This window comes from Protopterus annectens, chromosome 2.part0 (assembly GCF_019279795.1).
Source record: "Protopterus annectens isolate FY-2018-M chromosome 2.part0, PAN1.0, whole genome shotgun sequence".
In the NCBI taxonomy this organism is placed as follows: Eukaryota; Metazoa; Chordata; order Ceratodontiformes; family Protopteridae; genus Protopterus; species Protopterus annectens.
Genome location: NC_056728.1, coordinates 1775347923 through 1775366866, shown reverse-complemented (window position 1 = coordinate 1775366866; position 18944 = coordinate 1775347923). Strand labels below are relative to the sequence as shown.

At 38.1% G+C, this 18944-nt stretch overlaps 1 protein-coding gene across 1 annotated transcript in view; it reads right to left on the bottom strand.

Moving 5' to 3' along the window:
• The window catches only part of VWA5B1 (von Willebrand factor A domain containing 5B1), a 1382556-nt gene that overhangs the window by 787503 nt on the left and 576109 nt on the right, over positions 1-18944 (bottom strand). The window contains exon 9 of the mRNA XM_044060446.1: positions 4111-4287. Within this exon, the coding sequence (XP_043916381.1) occupies positions 4111-4287 (177 nt within the window). The remainder of the gene's footprint in view (positions 1-4110; positions 4288-18944) is intronic.

Genomic DNA, 18944 nt, shown 5'->3' with positions numbered 1-18944 from the left:
GGTGTGCACACACACAACAAAGTATTAGTTTAAGAGTGGGCACAATTATGCAACCAGCATATAACAGATTTGTTTGTTTTTCAATTGAATTGTACACATTATAGGTCACATTAATGTTGGGAAAAGTTTTGAAATTATTTATTGTGGTCTCATTTTTTATATCACAAAAACCTGGCATTTTAACAGGGGTATGTAAACTTTTTATATCCACTGTATATTTATATAAACATAATACACATCTACAATTAAACATTACTTGTACGTTCTTCAAGAAATAGTTAAAAGTAACAGATTATATCCAGTCCAATGAATATTAATTTATAATTTTGTGTTTCCTGTACCAGCATCAATAACGCATATATTAGATTAGCTACTGGATTCAGTATGGACAGAATGCAGTGGTATATTATAGCACAGTTTAAAGCTTCAGTATTATTATCTTGTATGTAATGACATCACTTACCTGTTTTTATCAATGTATTCAGAAATTGTAATTACCTCTGCATGTATGTAACTTTTTCATCTTTTTCCATTGGTATGTTGTTGTCTACTACTTGTCTTGGAGCTTTTCTCCCCGGGTCTCTGCTGAAAACTGGCCCTTGGCCCTGTCGTACACTACCTGGTAAACAAATGTAAATAAATACATACAATTATGTAGCTAACAGAGCATTATTTGCTGAGATCACTCCGTAAATGGGGTGTACCAAGTAGCTCCAACCTAAGTCAACACAGATAAATAAAAAAGATCAAGCCTACACCATACAAAACACATTTTGTTAAGTCAGTAAATAATAATACTACAATAAATATGGGAATACTTTTTGTCTCAATGAACAAAATATGCTGAAGTGGCATTTTTGTTCTAGTGAGAAATTAAAGTCTCACATCATGTCATTAAATTGTATTGGTAACACAGTGCTTTATTATCACAAAAAGTAGAATGTCTGCAAAGCTTGTAGCCATAGTGCCATGGCATGTGATGAGCGAGCCTTCCATGTGGGGCTGCAAGGTGGGGAGTAAGTCTCTTAAGGAAACACCTATTTTTGTGATTATGTTAATGTCAGATATGAGGGTAGCTGACTATATAGTTTTGTTCATACAGAGCATGATTACATAGCCCTTAATGAAATGACATGTATCCCAAAAACACCACACATGAGCTGACATGTAGCCTAAAAGCACCACACAATATCTGGTTACTATATAATAATAAACGTATGACAATTAGAAATAAAACAGTGATAGAGACATTTACTAATATATAACAGAACAGGGATATATATATATATATATATATATATATATATATATATATATATATATATATATATATATATATATCTATAAAGTGCAGCAATTAAAATAAAATATAAATAGAAGAAAAAAGTATAATAATGTTATACAATACAGTACAATGTAATGTTCAAGCAATGATGCCTGCTAGAACAGGTGTACCATGAAAATAATGGACTGCCTGGAGCATTGTGAGGCCAGAAATCACAACCCTTGAAGAGTTATTATTTCCATGTAATGCCTGCCATAATATCATTGTGTTTAGAAACTGAGCTACCTGTTAAATTGTTTTGTACTTGTTTAATTATTAGTATAAATACTAAAACTGTTCCTCTACAAAATGTTAAACAGTTGGTGTAGTATATGCAAGTGTTGTTGGAAGAACACACACACACACGCGCGCGTAGCCAGAACTTTATTGTCTGTCCACTCATAAGTTGCCCTACTGACAGCAAATGAAGAAATACATAAACAATAGCACCAGTCCAAGGCAAGATCTGATTGCCAATGTGCATCAGATTCCCAGCTCTGCTCAGAAGTAGAAAAATTCCAGAAAAAAAGCTATAGTGGTGTAGCTTTGGTAGTCCTCAGCTTTTTAACTAACCTTTCCAGTAGTCAAGGTAAAAGGCTACCAAAATAGTATTTTGGTCATATTTAAAAAGTAAAAGTTAAAAATAAAGATAAGCAATTAAAAGGAAAACACACTTATGCAGGTCTTCTTATCTGAATAATTGTAAATTCTTTATTTTAAGTGATGAGCTTTCTTCTTACAAGAGATCATCAGATCTAAATTCACCCATAAAGCTTTGCTGTACTTCCACTCTTACAAACAATGAAAAGAAACTAACACAAAAGGAAATTGATTTTTGGGGAGTGGATCTGGTTAAGGACAGTGGGTTTAGTCATAAGTGGTATTGATATTTAGCATAAAGAAAGGATTGATTGAAAACGATAATATCCTACTGGGAAAAGGAAAATTACATGGCCAATAGTGTTGTGAAGATGGATAGGCAGGTGACTGGTTAGTAGGCCTAGGTTAGCTATCACTGAGAGATAGAGAAAATCTCTGTCTTATTGGCTGTGGGGTTCTGCCTAGATATAGCATGACTGACTGGGAGTAAATCTTGGTGATGGTACACATTTCCCCCAATAAGGCAAGTTTTTACAGGATAGGGATGGCTTGTTATTACAAAGCTAACTCCTGAGACTTATGTACAAAAAAATGTTATTACACCTAATACATCAGGAAGTTGTTTTATCACTGAGCCTCTGAAGCTAAAAATAAATACATTTTCTAGTCTTCATAAAAGCAATACATCAACAAAAATAAAAGTTAAACAATAACCTATGGTCTCAGCACATGAATTTCCTGCCATATTAGGTGTATTTCTTTTCGCTGTGCACTTCATGTACATTATTTCCCCTGTCTGGAATGTGAAGCACCAAAAGGGGATCACTCATTATCCAGGCTCAATTGTATGCAAGCAATAATACCTGACAAGGTGGGCATTGCAGGGAAATAGACCACCTAGGAGTGTTATGAGGCTCAACAGCATAGGCGGAGGAGCTCCACACCCATGGAAGTTTATTGCCCTTTAATGTCCACTGCAGAGGCCATCGTTGCGCTTAAAAACAGACAGTTAAATTTCTATGCATCTGTTTTATTGATACTATATATACATTTTTTTATATTTTAATATAAAATTGTTCCTCTGACTAATGTTTCAAAATTTCTGTAGAATATTAATTGTGGCTTTAGGAAGAATTTTACATCCAAAATATGCATTATATAAGTATTTACCAATGTGTGCGCATGCACACAGACACACACACACACACACACACACACACACACACACACACACACACACACACACACACACACACACACACACACACATCTATATCTGTACATTACATACATACTCACATACATTCAGACACATTTACTTGCACATACACACACACAAACAAGATGCAAAGAGACAAAGCAATAGTCTCTTGCACATATAGAGTAACTCATATGCACTCAGACACACACACACACACACACACACACACACACACACACACACACACACACACACACACACAAACCAACATACATACCTATGTGCTAAGCAATTACAATTTTCGTGACTGTGTATACATCAGATATCTTATTGTGATCAGCTGAATGAAAATATACATAAAGCGTATTGCTAGCCCCCACTCACATTTACTTGCACACTCTTTGTCTCCCTCTGTTACCCCCTCTACACATACACAAACACATCCTTCTAACTGCTATATCAATTAACTGCATTTGTTATTTATTTATTTATTTTTCCCATGCTCACCAAACATGACTTTTTAAAAGCTGCAGATATAGAGGGGAAACTAAAATGGCAGCTTCTTGTAATTGAACAAAGAGTTACTTTTGTTATTTGAGTTTTCTTTCTTTGCATTTATTTTAATTTGACACTCTGTAACTAGGTGTATTTAAGGAAGATGGTATTTTTTTCTGTTTATACTTCACAGAGACTTACTATATTGCCACAAAGCTATGGCCCTGTTATTCACCTCTCATCATGGATTAATACTTTTGTGGAGAATGTTTGTTCTCTAACAGGGTATCATTTTTAAACTCTGCCCATTTCCTGAAACTTGATCCACATTCCCTCATTTCATCTCCCATATCTTGTTATATCACAGAAGTCAGACAAAACTGCATTACAAAGATGGTGATCATTTTGTCTGCATTTTTTGCAATCTGTCCTAAAGCTAGTTTATGCCAAAAAAACAAGCCACTTGTTAGACATTTATGGAGAAGTTTACCTTAACACGATTGATGTTTATCCCACTCATGCTTCCACTTCTGTCAATAAGAAATATAAATTCTCCATGCATTTTCTTTAATTCTGGCTGAGCACCTCTTAGATCTGGACAGAAGTTCAGCATGACAACTGGATTGTGAAGTATGTCCTTGCTAAGTCGTTTCTTGATGATTTCCACCTGCAGAAATTAAAAAAGAAGACACATTTTTAATATGTTATTGGTCATAGTTTATGAAAAGGTACATATTGTTTAGAGCTGTCTGATCAATAAGCACATTAAGAAGCAAAAAACAGCAGCAGCATTTCAATTTCATTTACTGAACAGAAGCTATTGAGATTTCAGTGGTGATGAAGGGCTTCATACTATCTCAACAGCAGTAATACTGAACAAGTTCAGGAATGTAAAGACTTTGGTATAACCAGGGATACATTGCTGCTTCCTTTGTCTCACACTAAATAGATGTGTGAGAGAGAAGCTGAACCATTGGCTGTATGCTATAAACTTATATCTTGATGTTTCCCCTGGGATTATGCTTAGCCTGTTTCCTGCTTCATAAAATACAAGCTAGAATATGGAAGAATTATTTGGTACCCTTATAAATAGAACATGATTTTTCACATAATCTGATGAGGGCAGAAATAAAAAACAGGCTTATGTAAAGCACTTTTCTCTTATTTCATGTTCCTTCCTCTTTTGGGAACTGTTTTAAACAGTGCTGAAAGATGCTTTCAGAGTTAAAAATAGTTAGAAGAAAACTATTTCAGAACAGCAGGTAGAAGCATAATATATTGAAAATGAGCTCAGTCCAGTCAACTAATTTCTCTTTTAATCAAATTATCTCTACAAAGCACAAATATTAAGCACAGCGAATGCTGTGGGCATCACATCAAAAAGTAGTAGATATGGAAGAAAGCTAACTGTACACAACAATTTCTTAGTAGGTATAATTTTAATTTGTTAACTGGTATAGTATATGTTCCTGTTACCGACATATCAATGTGACATCTATACTCTTATACTCTTGTGTAAGCACTTTGATCGGGACTAGAAAAGCCAGAAAGCAGGAATCTTTGTCTGATTAAAGATCTGGATGGCCTACATGAAAACAGGAATGAGATGAAGTAGGTATTCCCCATCTATGAGTCAAATCTCCGACAAAACACTAGTAGGGGAGCCAGAAAAAATGCCATTCTGTACAGCAGTGGCCTATGATGGCTTAAATAAGCCTCTGCTGATTTACAGTTCATTACACAATAACAAGTGTCCTAGTTAAGTATATATCTGCTGAGCTCTGTCTATTGCTTTAGGCCTTAACCAACTTAGTGCAGCCATCCCTCTCTCATTATGCCATTGTAGCTAGAAATAGTCCTGCGGTAATGTATGGCTGGGGCACATCTGTAGAAATATCATAGTATACTGTCACAGTATGACAATGCCCCCCATGTACATTATGTATGAGACTGGGCTTGTTCACTGGAAATCTTGGCTTGCACTGATAAGCCACGTGGTAGCTCACTATGCTGCAAAGTGTTGTTCAGATGGCATTCTGACTTTATTATGACTGCACTGGAGGGCACTGATGCTAAACTTCTTGCAATGGGATACTACCCTGTTACTCAACTCCTGGTGAGTTTTGAAATGCAGTCAGATCTTTCTGGTTATACTTAGCAGCAAGTACCCCATGTGCCTAACAGCCATGTTTCTGAATCCCAATACATATGATACACCATCTGATGAACCACAATTTGAGTTGGATATTAGAAAATGTTGGCATCCTTGACAAAAAGGCACAGTTAAGTAACATGAAAATAACAGAGGTAAAGGAAGGTGCCAAAGGCTCAGACACATTGACCCTTTTATGTTTTTTATTGAACTATGACAAACAAAATAGCACATGTTAAACATATTCATGGCTGCACACGTTAAATGATTTAAAATAAAAGAAACTCAATATTCAAATATGAACTAAACTAATATACTAATAACACTGGGTAAAAATATTCAACATTTTCAGCCAAGCATACAAATCTTAAACTGATTCATAAATCTACCTGTAAGCTAGAGACCCTTTAAAAAAGTATCTGCAGCCATTAAGAAGTGGTAGATATTTATTCCTGAGGGATTATGTACACTTTAGAAACATAAGTGCACAGACAATCATTATGAGAGAATGTGCATCCAGTTCCATATTCCTGGAAGAATTTGGCATGCTGTACTTCCATGACTTGAATCCAGAAAAAAATTACTTTTAAAAACAGTTATTTAATATAAGACTTCGATAAAAACAAGCAGTAAACAAAGAGTCCCTTTATATTGCATACGATAAGCGCTTTCGGCAATCTTCTTCAGATCGTAAACTCTTTGGGACTGCTGGCACCTTTTTAACTAAAACTACTTTACATTAATTAGAGTCATCCAACACTCTATGACCAGTCGAAGTTTAAGGTTTGATGCCCGCCTTATAACTTAACCAATGATACGATCACTACGATTAGTCTGTCTTTACTAGCCAATTGATGGATCCTATAGCTGATATACCTTCTTATTAACCAATAGCAGATCTCCTTTCAGTGTAAGTTTTAAAATCAGTCTATCTTTTTATTATTCATGAGTCTACTAACCAGTCAATGGATCCTATGGCTAACACACCTTTGTGTTAACCACTGGTAGGTCTCCTAGCTTTCAATGTAGGTTTTAAGGGGATAATGCTGTTTAAGCCGGGTGGTTGATCAGCCCATAAATTGATGATCCATCTTGTTTCTCTTAACTCAGTACGGTTTTCTATATCACCCTTACATAGTCCCACATAAATGATTTCAATAACTTTGTAAGTAAACAAATGTTCCACATATGTATTCACATGCGTGGCTAAAGCATTGTGTAAATCTCCATTTCATATGTCTCTCTGGTGCCGCAAAATGTGACTTGTGAATGACTGATTAGTCTTTCCCACATAGTAGGCTGGACATAATCTACTGGTAGCCAGGTAGACTACATTAGCACTGACACATGTGGCTTTTACATTAAAATGTATTCTTTCTTTGTTTTAGGATGTTCAAATTTATATACACTATCTATATACTGACAGGCTGCTGGGGATGCACAAGCTAGTGCATTTCTTTGTGCTGGTCCCCAGCTCAGATAAATGGGGAGGGTTGCATCAGGAAGGGCATCCGGCATAAAACTTAGCCAAAAAAATTAATGCGGACACTAGTAAATATTTCCATACCGGATCAGTCAAGGCCCGGGTTAACAACGACTGCCACCAGTACTGTTAGCCAACAGGATGCTGGCAGAAATTGGGCTACTGTTCACTAAAGGAGGAGAAGAGGCAGAAGGCATGGCTGAAGGCAGGAAGAGAGGAAAAAGGCTAGAACTGTGGTAGTGAGGGTCGGAACTTTGAATGTTGGCAGTATGACTGGTATAGGGAGAGAGCTAGCTGATATGATGGACAGAAGGAAGGCTGGTATATTGTGTGTGCAAAAGACCAGATGGAAGGGGAGTAAGGCTAGATGTATCGGAGGCGGGTTCAAATAGTTTTTTCATGGTGTGGATGGGAGGAGAAATGGCGTAGGAGTTATCCTGAAGGAACAGTATGCTAACAGTGTTTTGGAGGTGAAAAGAGTGTTGGATAGAGTGATGTTTATGAAGCTGGAAATTGATGGTGTAATGATAAATGTTGTTAGTGCATATGCTCCACAAGTTGGGTGTGCGATGGATGAGAAAGAAAAATTTTGGAGTGAGATGGATGAAGTGGTGATGACTGTACCCAAAGGTGAGAGAGTGGTGATTGGAGCAGATTTCAATGGGCATGTTGGTGAAGGGAACAGAGGGGATGAGGAAGTGATGGGTAGGTATGGTGTTAAACAAAGGAATGCAGAAGGTCAGATGGTAGTAGATTTTGCGAAAAGGATGGACATGGCTGTGGTGAATACGTATTTTAACAAGAGGTAGGAGCATAGGGTGACATACAAAAGTGGAGGAAGATGCACACAGGTGGATTATATCTTATGTAGCAGGGCCAGTTTGAAGGAGATTAAAGACTGTAAAGTGGTGACCGGGGAAAGTGTAGTTAGGCAGCATAGGATGGTGGTTTGTAGGATGACGTTGGTGATCAAGAAGAGGAGGAGGAGTGTGAGGGCAGCATCAAGGATCAAATGGTGGAAATTGAAAAAGGGTAATTGTGAGGTGGAGTTCAGGGATGAGTTAAGACAGGCACTGGGTGGCAGTGAAGAGTTACCAAATAGCTGGGTAATTAACAGCTAGAAAGGTGCTTGGTATGACATCTGGACAGAGGAAGGATGACAAGGAGACATGGTGGTGGAATGAGGAAGTACAGGAGAGTATACAGAGAAAGAGGTTGGCAAAGAAGAAGTGGGATTGTCAGAGAGATGAAGAAAATAGACAGGAGTATAAGGAGATGAGGTGCATGGCAAAGAGAGAGGTGGTGAAGGCTAAGGATAAGGCATATGAAAGGTTGGACACTAAGGAGGGAGAAAAGGACTTGTACCAATTGGCTAGACAGAGGGACCGAGCTAGAAAAGATGTGCAGCAGGTAAAGGTGATAAAGGATAATGAGGGAAACATACTCACAAGTGAGGAGAGTGTGTTGAGGAGAAGGAAAGAGTACTTTGAGGGGCTGATGAATGAAGAGAATGAGAGGGAGAGAAGGTTGGATGATGTGCGGATAGTGAATCATGAAGTGCAGTAGATTAGCAAGGAGGAAGTAAGGATAGCTATGAAGAGGATGAAGAATGGAAAGGCTGTTGGTCCAGATGACATACCTGTGGAAGCATGGAGGTGTTTTGGTGAAATGGCAGTGGAGTTTTTAACCAGATTGTTTAATGAAATCTTGGAAAGTGAGAGGATGCCTGAGGAATGGAGAAAAAGTGTTTTGGTACCTATCTTTAAGAATAAGGGTGATGTGCAAAGCTGTAGTAACTGCAGAGGGATTAAACTGATCAGTCACAGCATGAAGTTATGGGAAAGAGTAGTGGAAGCTAGGTTAAGAAAGGACGTGATGATTAGTGATCAGCAGTATGGTTTCATGCCAGGAAAGAGCACTACAGATGCGATGTTTGCTCTGAGAGTGTTGATGGAGAAGCACAGAGAAGGTCAAAAGGAGTTGCATTGTGTTTTTGTAGACTTAGAGAAAGCATATGACAGGGTGCCTAGAGAGGAGTTGTGGTATTGTATGAGGAAGTCAGGAGTGTCAGAGAAGTATGTAAGAGTGGTACAGGATATGTACGAGGGTAGTGTGACAGCGGTGAGGTCTGCGGTGAGAGTGACAGATGAGCTTAAGATGGTGGTGGGGTTACATCAAGGATCAGCTCTGAGCCCTTTCTTATTTGCAATGGTGATGGACAGGTTGACAGACGAGATCAGACAGGAGTCCCCATGGACTATGATGTTTGCAGATGACATTGTGATCTGTAGTGAGAGTAGGGAACAGGTGGAGGAGACCCTGGAGAGATGGAGATATGCTCTAGATAGAAGAGGAATGAAGGTCAGCTGGACTAAGACAGAATATATGTGTGTGAATGAGAGGGAGGATAGAGGAATGGTGAGGATGCAAGGAGTAGAGGTGACGAAGGTGGATGAGTTTAAATACCTGGGATCAATAGTTCAGAGTAACGGTGAGTGTGGAAGAGAGGTGAAGAAGAGAGTACAGGCGGGATGGAGTGGGTGGAGAAGAGTGTCAGGAGTGATTTGTTACAGACGCGTACCAGTAAGAGTGAAAGGGAAGGTCTACAAGTGGGTAGTGAGACCAGCTATGTTATATGGGTTGGAGACAGTGGCATTGACAAAAAGGCAGGAGTTTGAGCTGGATGTGGCAGAGTTAAAGATGTTAAGATTTGCACTGGGTGTGATGAGGGTGTACAGGATTAGGAATAAGTATATTAGAGGGTCAGCCAGCTTGGAAGGTTTGGAGACAAAGCCAGAGAGGCAAGATTACATTGGTTTGGACATGTGCTGGTGAGGGATGCTATGTATATTGGGAAAAAGATGCTAAGGATGATGCTACCAGGTAACAGGAAAAGAGGAAGGCCTAAGATAAGGTTTATGGATGTGGTGAGACAGGACATGCAGGTGGTTGGTGTGACACAGCAAGATGCAGGGGACAGGAGGAAATGGAAACAGATGATCTGCTGTGGCGACCCCTAATGGGAACAGCCAAAAGAAGATGATGATGATGGTATATGGACAGGCTGCGCAGTTGCCACATCTAAAAGTTCCTTTTTGCCCTATAATAAGGGATTTATTAAAACCATCTTTAGTGCATAGTAATCTTTTTAAAATGTTCTTATTTTTGTACCCAAAGCTTGGCTTCTCTCCTATAATATTTTTAATTGTGGATCTTGGGTTAAGATTTGCCAAATCTGGTTTATCACACTTTGAATTTGTCTGTTATCCATACTGTAAGTAAGCATAACTCTAGTGGTAACTGCTTGTTCAGACTTTTCTTTTTGTTCTCGTGGAGGGGTACATGTGTCCTTCTTGTTATAACCTCGCTCCCTTAAATTCTTTTGGAGAAACTTTATTTCTTTTTGCCTCACAGGCTCTTGGCTGCATCTCTTACATATCCAAGAAACTTCATTACGCATAATGTTCCTGGTGATATATCTAGGATGTATACTACTCTTCAAGAGGTAGTGATTTCTCCATGTGCTTTTCCTGTATAGCTCTGTTTCTATTGTGTCCCCTTCATTTAATATAACATTGACATCCAAAAAGCTGATGGACTCATGTGACCATTGTGCTGTAAACTTCAGGTATGAGGTGGTCACATTGAGGTACTCAAGAAACCTTTGAAACTGTCCCTAATTTCCTCTCCACAGAATAAACAGGTCATCCACAAAACAACCATAGTAAAGAATATTACCATACCAGGGATTGGTGGGAGCAAGAACATATTCATATTCCCATTCTACTAGCACTAAATTAGAATAACTATTAGTGCAGGGGGTACCCAGAGCAATCCCCCACTTCTGCCAGTATATAGAGTGACCATACACAAAATAGTTATTTTCTAATATTAATTCCAGGAGTGCACAGATCCTATTTACTTCAGCTGAATTTATCATTTGAGTCAAGTTCTTCCTTACAGAATCGATCCCTATATCATTTGGTATCGATGTGAATAAACTATTCACATCTAAAGTTGTTAATAATAAATCCTGGTGGTCTGTATGTTCATTTATAGCTTTTGTTACTTTATTCAAGAAATCATATGTGTCCCGTAACACTGTTACATGAAATGTCAGTACTTTCTTCAATTCATTAGTTCCATATTCCTGGTCTACCCCCCAAGCAAAACTTGTGACTAATTCTGCCTGACTTGTATCAGGAACTTAGACTTGCACTTTGCATTTAGAAACGTTCAGAGAGGATAGCTTTCATACAACCTCTAAAGACATGAGCTATATCAGTTTCTCAACAGACCCTATGGTATCCATTGTTCAAAAAAAATCACTGAAGTATAGTAAACATTATGAAAAACTATGAACTGAGTAAAGCACCATTTAAAGGAATTAATCATTTGAAGGAACGTTTTCCATAGATTTTCCAAATGAATATGGAGAAGCTTATTATCAGTATAAGCACCCAAAACTGAAGACGGTGTAAACAATGCTTCTGAAGAAAAACAAATATAAATTTACAGACATTAACTTCTGAAACAAATTTAGATAATGGACTCAAAAAGGTATCAGGAAATGTTTTTCTTTCTCAGCAAGAGTAATAACATTTAAAGATAATTTAGGGGAATCATTACAAATTAACATCACAATTTGAGGTGTATCCTAAGGAAAGTCCATACTCTGTACACAAAATGACTAAAAAATTGAAGATTCTGAAATTGTATCATGTTTAATTTACCCACATGATAGAAGTGGTTTGGAATTATCACCGAATTATTAATAATGCTAAGATGAAGAGTTATAGGTAAAGAACTCACTAAGATTAAATAATGAAATTAAATCTTGAAGGGCAAACACCAAGCTCATTAGTACAGCAGGAAAGTGTTGTTTTAATAAATGACTTACTGCCAAAAATGGAAGGGAAGGCAACAAAACACTATTAGATTCACAAGGGTGAGAAAAGACTGGTAACCTGAGGAATAAGATGGAATATGAATTGCTTTCATTGCTCTAGAAATGAAGTAGCAAATATAGACATCAGTGACTTTCATGTCACCATTCTACTTAAGATAGACAAGCTTTTTATAAAATGTCCACATGGATTTAGGAAAACATGAACATTCATGTAACTGACTATGAAGGCAAAAAAAATAGAATAATCTTGGAAAATAATATTTTTTCAGTAAAACATCTATATTAAAAAAACTGCTTACTGATAGCTGAAATCCCACTAGTTTAAGGTCTGTGAATCACAAAAGGAGTCATTTTGACCATGTCTGCATATGTGCCTAGCTGGATCCAAGTATGGATTGGTAGAGCCCACTGTTGTTGGGATTCATTAACTTTGTTAGCATATGCCTAAGGAAATATAAAAAATAATTTATTTCCCTAATGTTTTTATATGACAGGTGGCAGAAGCATTTGCTCATTTTTGTAAGAAGGAAAATGATTACTAAAAGCCACTGTGAACTGTTTGATACTTTCTCTTTTCCTAATGTTGTGCAACTGGGAAGTTGGTATATATATATATATATATATATATATATATATATATATATAAGTTTGGAAGTATGGGGGACTTGTTAATTACATGAAGGGTGAGGGGGGGAGCTTCTCCTACTGCAAACCTGCTTGCATTAACCTGTCCTATTAGATGTAGTATTGCAGGCAGCTTTTATAGTATATGAGACTGTGACGACCCATCTCTGAGCCAGTGATCAAGGAGCATCAATCCACACCACTGACACTGGAGAGGGATGTTCACTTGGAATACAAACAGAGGCACTCAGTATTTCCAGATGCAGACCTCTCTGCATCAAGCACAATTTCCCTTAAGAGCATACAGTGAACACACAGTGAACACACTCTGAAAAATGTATTTTAAGTTTGCGTGCTCTCCTCCTATGCCTGCTGGATCAAAAGTCTTCTTAAAACACACAGTCTTGCTGTGTTGTTTACTGCTGAATCAGAGACACATAGCTTTGCATGACTCCATCTGTAGTCTGTTTAAAGCACCATGCCTTTCAAATTGCACACTGATAAAGAAATATATTTTGCAGCTATAAGCACAGTTACAAACAACTTATTTTATAACAAACCACACGTAGTCTGTCAGATTTGTATCATATATTTACAAAGTTTTCCTTCATTACAGATATGAATGATGACTTCTACAAAATACCTCTCTCTGTCCTTCTCTCACATAACTGAACTACTACAATTGCTATATAGAGAGCTAGTCACGCACACAGATTGTTATTTCCTCTTGGTATATTTTTCTGGCCTTCTGTGGGAAGTCACATAATGTCTGTTTTAAGACTTTTCTATTGTCCTTTTGTGATTTAAGCACTTCTGCTGATGTGAGGACGCCATTCTGAAAGGAAACATCTGTATAAGCTGTTCCTATAGAAAAAACATCATGTATTGCTGAATTTACAAAAAAATATGTCTGTTAATAGATATTTGTTCTGCAAACATGAGAAAATCATGTAATGTTTGTTTTCCAATATTGCTTTGTTAGGTATTTTCTTTTTGATGCTGTGAATAGAAGCCTGTCTGTTATACATATAGTATGAATGCACATTTTAAACTCTATACGTATATTCAAGCAAACTTTTTCTTTCAGCATGTTTACAACAGAATTAATTTCAGCCTAATATTTATATCTAACAATTCCCTCTGTTTTTAAACATTAAGAAACAAAACCTTTAGTCTTTTTTTGATACAAGTCAAAATGCAATTTTACACAGTTAATAAAATTATATCAAGTATTACTACCAAAAATTAATGTATTTAACGTTTTCTTTTGCAGGCCATTCTGTGAAAATATTTAATCAATAATGAGCTGTGTCTGCTTTAGTTTTATTTTTTAAGTTGATTAATTTATTCTTTTGCAATCACAGAATTTAATTTATGACTTAGAACTCTTTTATTAACTCTTTGCAACTGCTGAATTAACTATAAGAGACAAGAACCATGTGCTACTGCAAGCATTTATACACTGCTGAAAATATACAGTTTTAATGTCATTTTAACCATAACATTTCTAAACTGCCCATACACTTTAGTTGACAGTGAAGTATACTCTGAAGAATGCTATTTACATATTAGTCGATTAACTGTATGAATACAATATTTTATTTTTTTTTCTCTAGCTAGCTGGGGTAAAACCAGTGATGTTACAACTTGACAAATTAATTTTGAATTTATTACAATGTATTCTGTACAGTATGCATTTACACAGACAGTTTGCTGTTCATGCATTTCAATCTAGTAGGTACCCTGGACCCATTTTTTTCTCTACACATAATTTCATTTGTACTGAATTTTTTTGTATTTGTACATACAAAGACTATCATTTGTACTGAATTCTTCTGCATTTGTACATACAAAGACAATTATTTGTACTGAATGTTTCTGCATTTGTACATACAAAGACTATAAAGTACATTTAGTCTAATCTTACAAATTTAATAACATTAATATTAAGCAAAATTTTGGAAAATTTCTTATGTCTCTTTAGAAGTGTTTAGTGGAATTGCCACCAGAGGCATACATCCTGTTATTTTAAACTACATACTCAGCAATTAGAAACATTCATGCTTTTTTATACCAACATTGTTTTGCCAAAAATATTAAAAATAGTGACCATTCTTGCTATTAGAAACATTTATGCATTTTGCATATCTTTATTCTGTCTTGTATAGCTTTAATAAAGCAATTTTAAATCATCTTGTGTATAGCTTTGCAGTTTAACATGTTGAAAATACAATTTAATATTAAACAATACAATAATAACTATTATGATAGCTATTAACAACTTGTAAAATATCTTATCCTGTCAGGTTTAATCCAGTTTACCAGTATTTCTAATACACTAATACCTGTTTTTCCCTCCCCCTAAAAGAGTATTGTCAAGAAGGAATGAAATATCATTTTTTTCCTCTGTAGCTTTATTTCATACCCTTGTTGTTTATTTTTTTCTGTAGCGTTATTTCAGACCCTTGTGCAGTACTGCTTATATAGTCAGTGTAACACTGAGAAATTACATCTCCCCCTGTAGTACTGCAGCACTGTTTACCTGCTTTATGCTGTGAGAATAGAATGTTACTTTAGTAGGTTACTAACAAACTTTGGATTTGATCATTTTTTTTAACTTTTGCTATTTACTACCTCTAGCAGGTATTTACACCCTCCCGCACAATTGATTTGAACTGTATGTATACTATAGCCCATTTGCTGGCTGTACTTGATGCAACTGAGTTTTTTTTTCTTTTAACATTTACTTGCAAACAGATTATCAGTGACATCTATTACAATTACCAAATAGTGTTGCCTGTAAACATTTTAACAATTATATTTTAATAACAATGATGCTTTAGAAAAACTCAAGCTACTTTTCTGGCAATCAGTCTTGCTTATCTTATCTTTCCAGCATTTCCTGTAACTATTCATCTAGTCTAGGAAGGTCTGAGCTCACATTTTATACTCTGTAAACTATAGTTAATTCTTTTGGCATTTTTCCTTTAATTTGATTTTGATTTGTATAACTATGCATTTATACTACATAAATAGACATTCTGCCGGATTCACGATGGCTTGCACGGAGTGTGCAAGTAGAGTAAAACTCCATGCAGCCATCATGTCCGACGAGCGATCCAGGAACAGCCTGTAGGGGCGTGTAAGAGAGCTCCTAAAACATCTCCTACACGGACAGGGCTGGGATATGCAAATTACCTCACTTGCAGCCGAAAGGCATGCAGATGAGGTAAATGCAATCCAGGAAACACAAACCTGTCTGAGTAGGAGCCGTGTTAGTTGCAGAAATGTACTCAGTTGACAACTGAGTACCATTCTGCAAATAGCACAATGGAGCCTTGTCAGCTCTAAATAAAGGTTGCATATGGTTGAGGAAGCATGCCAATGGCCAAATATACATCCATTGGAAATGTTCCCAGATGCAAAATTAAAATAAAAATACTTTTTTTTTCGGCGATTTCCGATGTTTAAGCATAGTGCAGCGCTGCGCAAATGGGGTGTGCTATAAAAACCATAAAATAAGAAAATAAAAGCCACAAATGTGGAACTTATGAAAATTGTTAAATTACAATGTAAGGGAATAGCAGGCTGAAGACAACATGGCCACCGAGTAGGGGTTGCTAAGGGGAGAAGCCCAGTCTAAGACATGTAACCAAGCATTAGTAGGCAATCCTATGTAAATGAGTGTTAGGATAGTGAATCACACTTTTACGTAGCAAATGAGCACAGTCAGTGGAGTGTAGGAGTAGGATATGGGGAGTAACAGAGTAGGAGATAGGTGACATCACAAGGGGGGTATGTATGAAAGTAGTGAAGCTCATTGGAGCAGAGTGGCATGTGTTAGCTGTCAGTTATTTATCAGGGAAAGAGGTGTGTCAACAGGTAGGCCAGGGAAAGCCAAAAAATGGAAGGTGTATACTGTGGATAACACCAAAGTTTCTTGCTGAGCGGGTATGCACACGTGTGCATGCCTGTAAACTCAAGTAAGACAGAGTGCACGCGTGGAAGCGTGAGTGCGTGCGTTTAAGCTGGAGTAAGCATGTATAAGGCTGTTTACAGACCTGTAAGCGCGTTTGTGCAGGTGTGCGCATGTTTTAACCCGAATAAGCAGGTATTAGTCCGTCTAAGCATGTGTGCGTGCATGTGAGCTGCTGTGAGCATGTTTGCGCTTGTATGCGTGTCACTCCCCCCTGAGGAAACAGAAAGGAAAAGGGAAGCACAACAAATAGTAGGAAGCTACCAGGGAATACTAGTAGAGCTAGCAGGTGCAAACAATCGGAATCAGGCAATTACACAGGCAGAACACTAGCCCAGCCCAGCACTTAAAACTCTGCAAACAACAGTGCAGTTTGTTTCTCTCAAGAGACACTGCAACACTGGAGTAAGCTACTAGAAGTGAAAACTGAAAAAGCTTCACTCAGACAAAAAATGCTAGGGGCTGCCATTGCTGTTATAAGGTGACATATGCAACATGCTGAGGGTGGTGACAATGCAAATGCTGCCGGACAACCCACAGTGAGGAGACGGAAAAGAGTGTACAAGCCCAGGGTCACCTACCAGGGATTACATGAGCTGGAGATAGTGGAGCACTATAGAGTGGACAGAGACCTCCTGCAGCAAATTGTTGAGCTGTGCAGGCCATGCCTCACACACAGAACCAACAGAGGGGAACCCATCCCAGTAGAAACCAAGGGATGTGTTGGCCTAAGAATACTAGCAACAGGTACCTTCCAGAGACCAACTGGTGATATGATGGGGATATCACAGGCATCAGCATCCAGGGTACTGCACCAGTTCCTGGATGCCATATCAGCACATGTCAGTGATCATGTATATTTCCCCAATTCTCGTGAGGTATTGGCCAGCAATATTCATCTCTTCCAGCAAATAGCAGAATACCCTGAGGTAGTGGGTGCAATAGACTGCATGCATATACGCATCAAAGCACCAGCCGGTGAGCGGAGTAGGGCCTACATTAACCGCAAGGGCTTCCCCTCCATCAACTGCCAGGTCGTGTGTGATGCCCAGGGCATAATAATGAATGGGTGTGCTGGCTGCCCTAGAAGCTACCATGATTCCCATATCTGGCATCTGACGCAGCTGTACCAGACATTTGCCAATGGGGACATCCCACATGGTCACCTAGTGGGGGATGCTGGCTATGCACTGGAGCCGTGGCTGATGACACCCATCAGAAACGCACATACACCTGAACAGTAATGCCATAATGAGGCACATGCACAAACACGAAATGTAATCGAGTGTGTGTTTGGGTTGTTCAAGTCATGGTTCCAGTGCCTGGACACATCTGGTGGAGCCTTGCAATATTCACCAACTACATGTACCCAAATTGTCATGGTATGTGCCATGCTACATAATATGATTCTGCGAAAACAGCTGCAGCAGGACCAGCATAGGCCTGGGCCAAACAGCCCCCCACCATTGCCAAGGCCATCACAGGCAGAGCGTGACTCAGAGGAGGAACAACCCGAGCCTGCCCCAGTAGGCAGAAGGAGGCATGTCCAGTATGCCTTGGCCTTGGCAAAGAGGCAATGCATAGCACATACACTGGCTCAGTAGGAACCCTGGAAATGATACCTCTCTCTGACTCCCACATATAGTGAAAGGGATGCCTAAGTTGACACAACCTGCTTTCAAACATGTGCAGGGAGTGTAGTACGTGCATCCAACAAAGGCAGCCCAGCAGCACCACCTGAGGCATTATTGCCATGTGTTAAGCAATGTAAGGTAATGCTAAACAGCATTTACCACCATGTAGTATATGAAAACTTGATGACCTTGAGTATCATCCTACCCTCACCAAGCATGATGCCACAATATGAAGACAAGATGATCAATTACAACAATTGGCTTAAGTATTTGTGTCAGTGAAAGGGGATCCAATGCCTGTCAGCCTGGGATGACATGCTCGACAAGACATGATACTTCGCTAGGGATGGCTTTCACCTGTCACCTGTGGCCTTTTGGATATTGCCAAAGGCTCTTGTCACCCCTATAGTGCCTTATTCAGGTAAGACTCAAAATACAAACCCACTTCCATAGGTATCACAAAGGATAAGAAAGCAGAAGTAATGCTACTCAATGCCAGAAGTCTAAACCGCAAGATGCATGCACTCCAAACTCTCCTCAGCATGG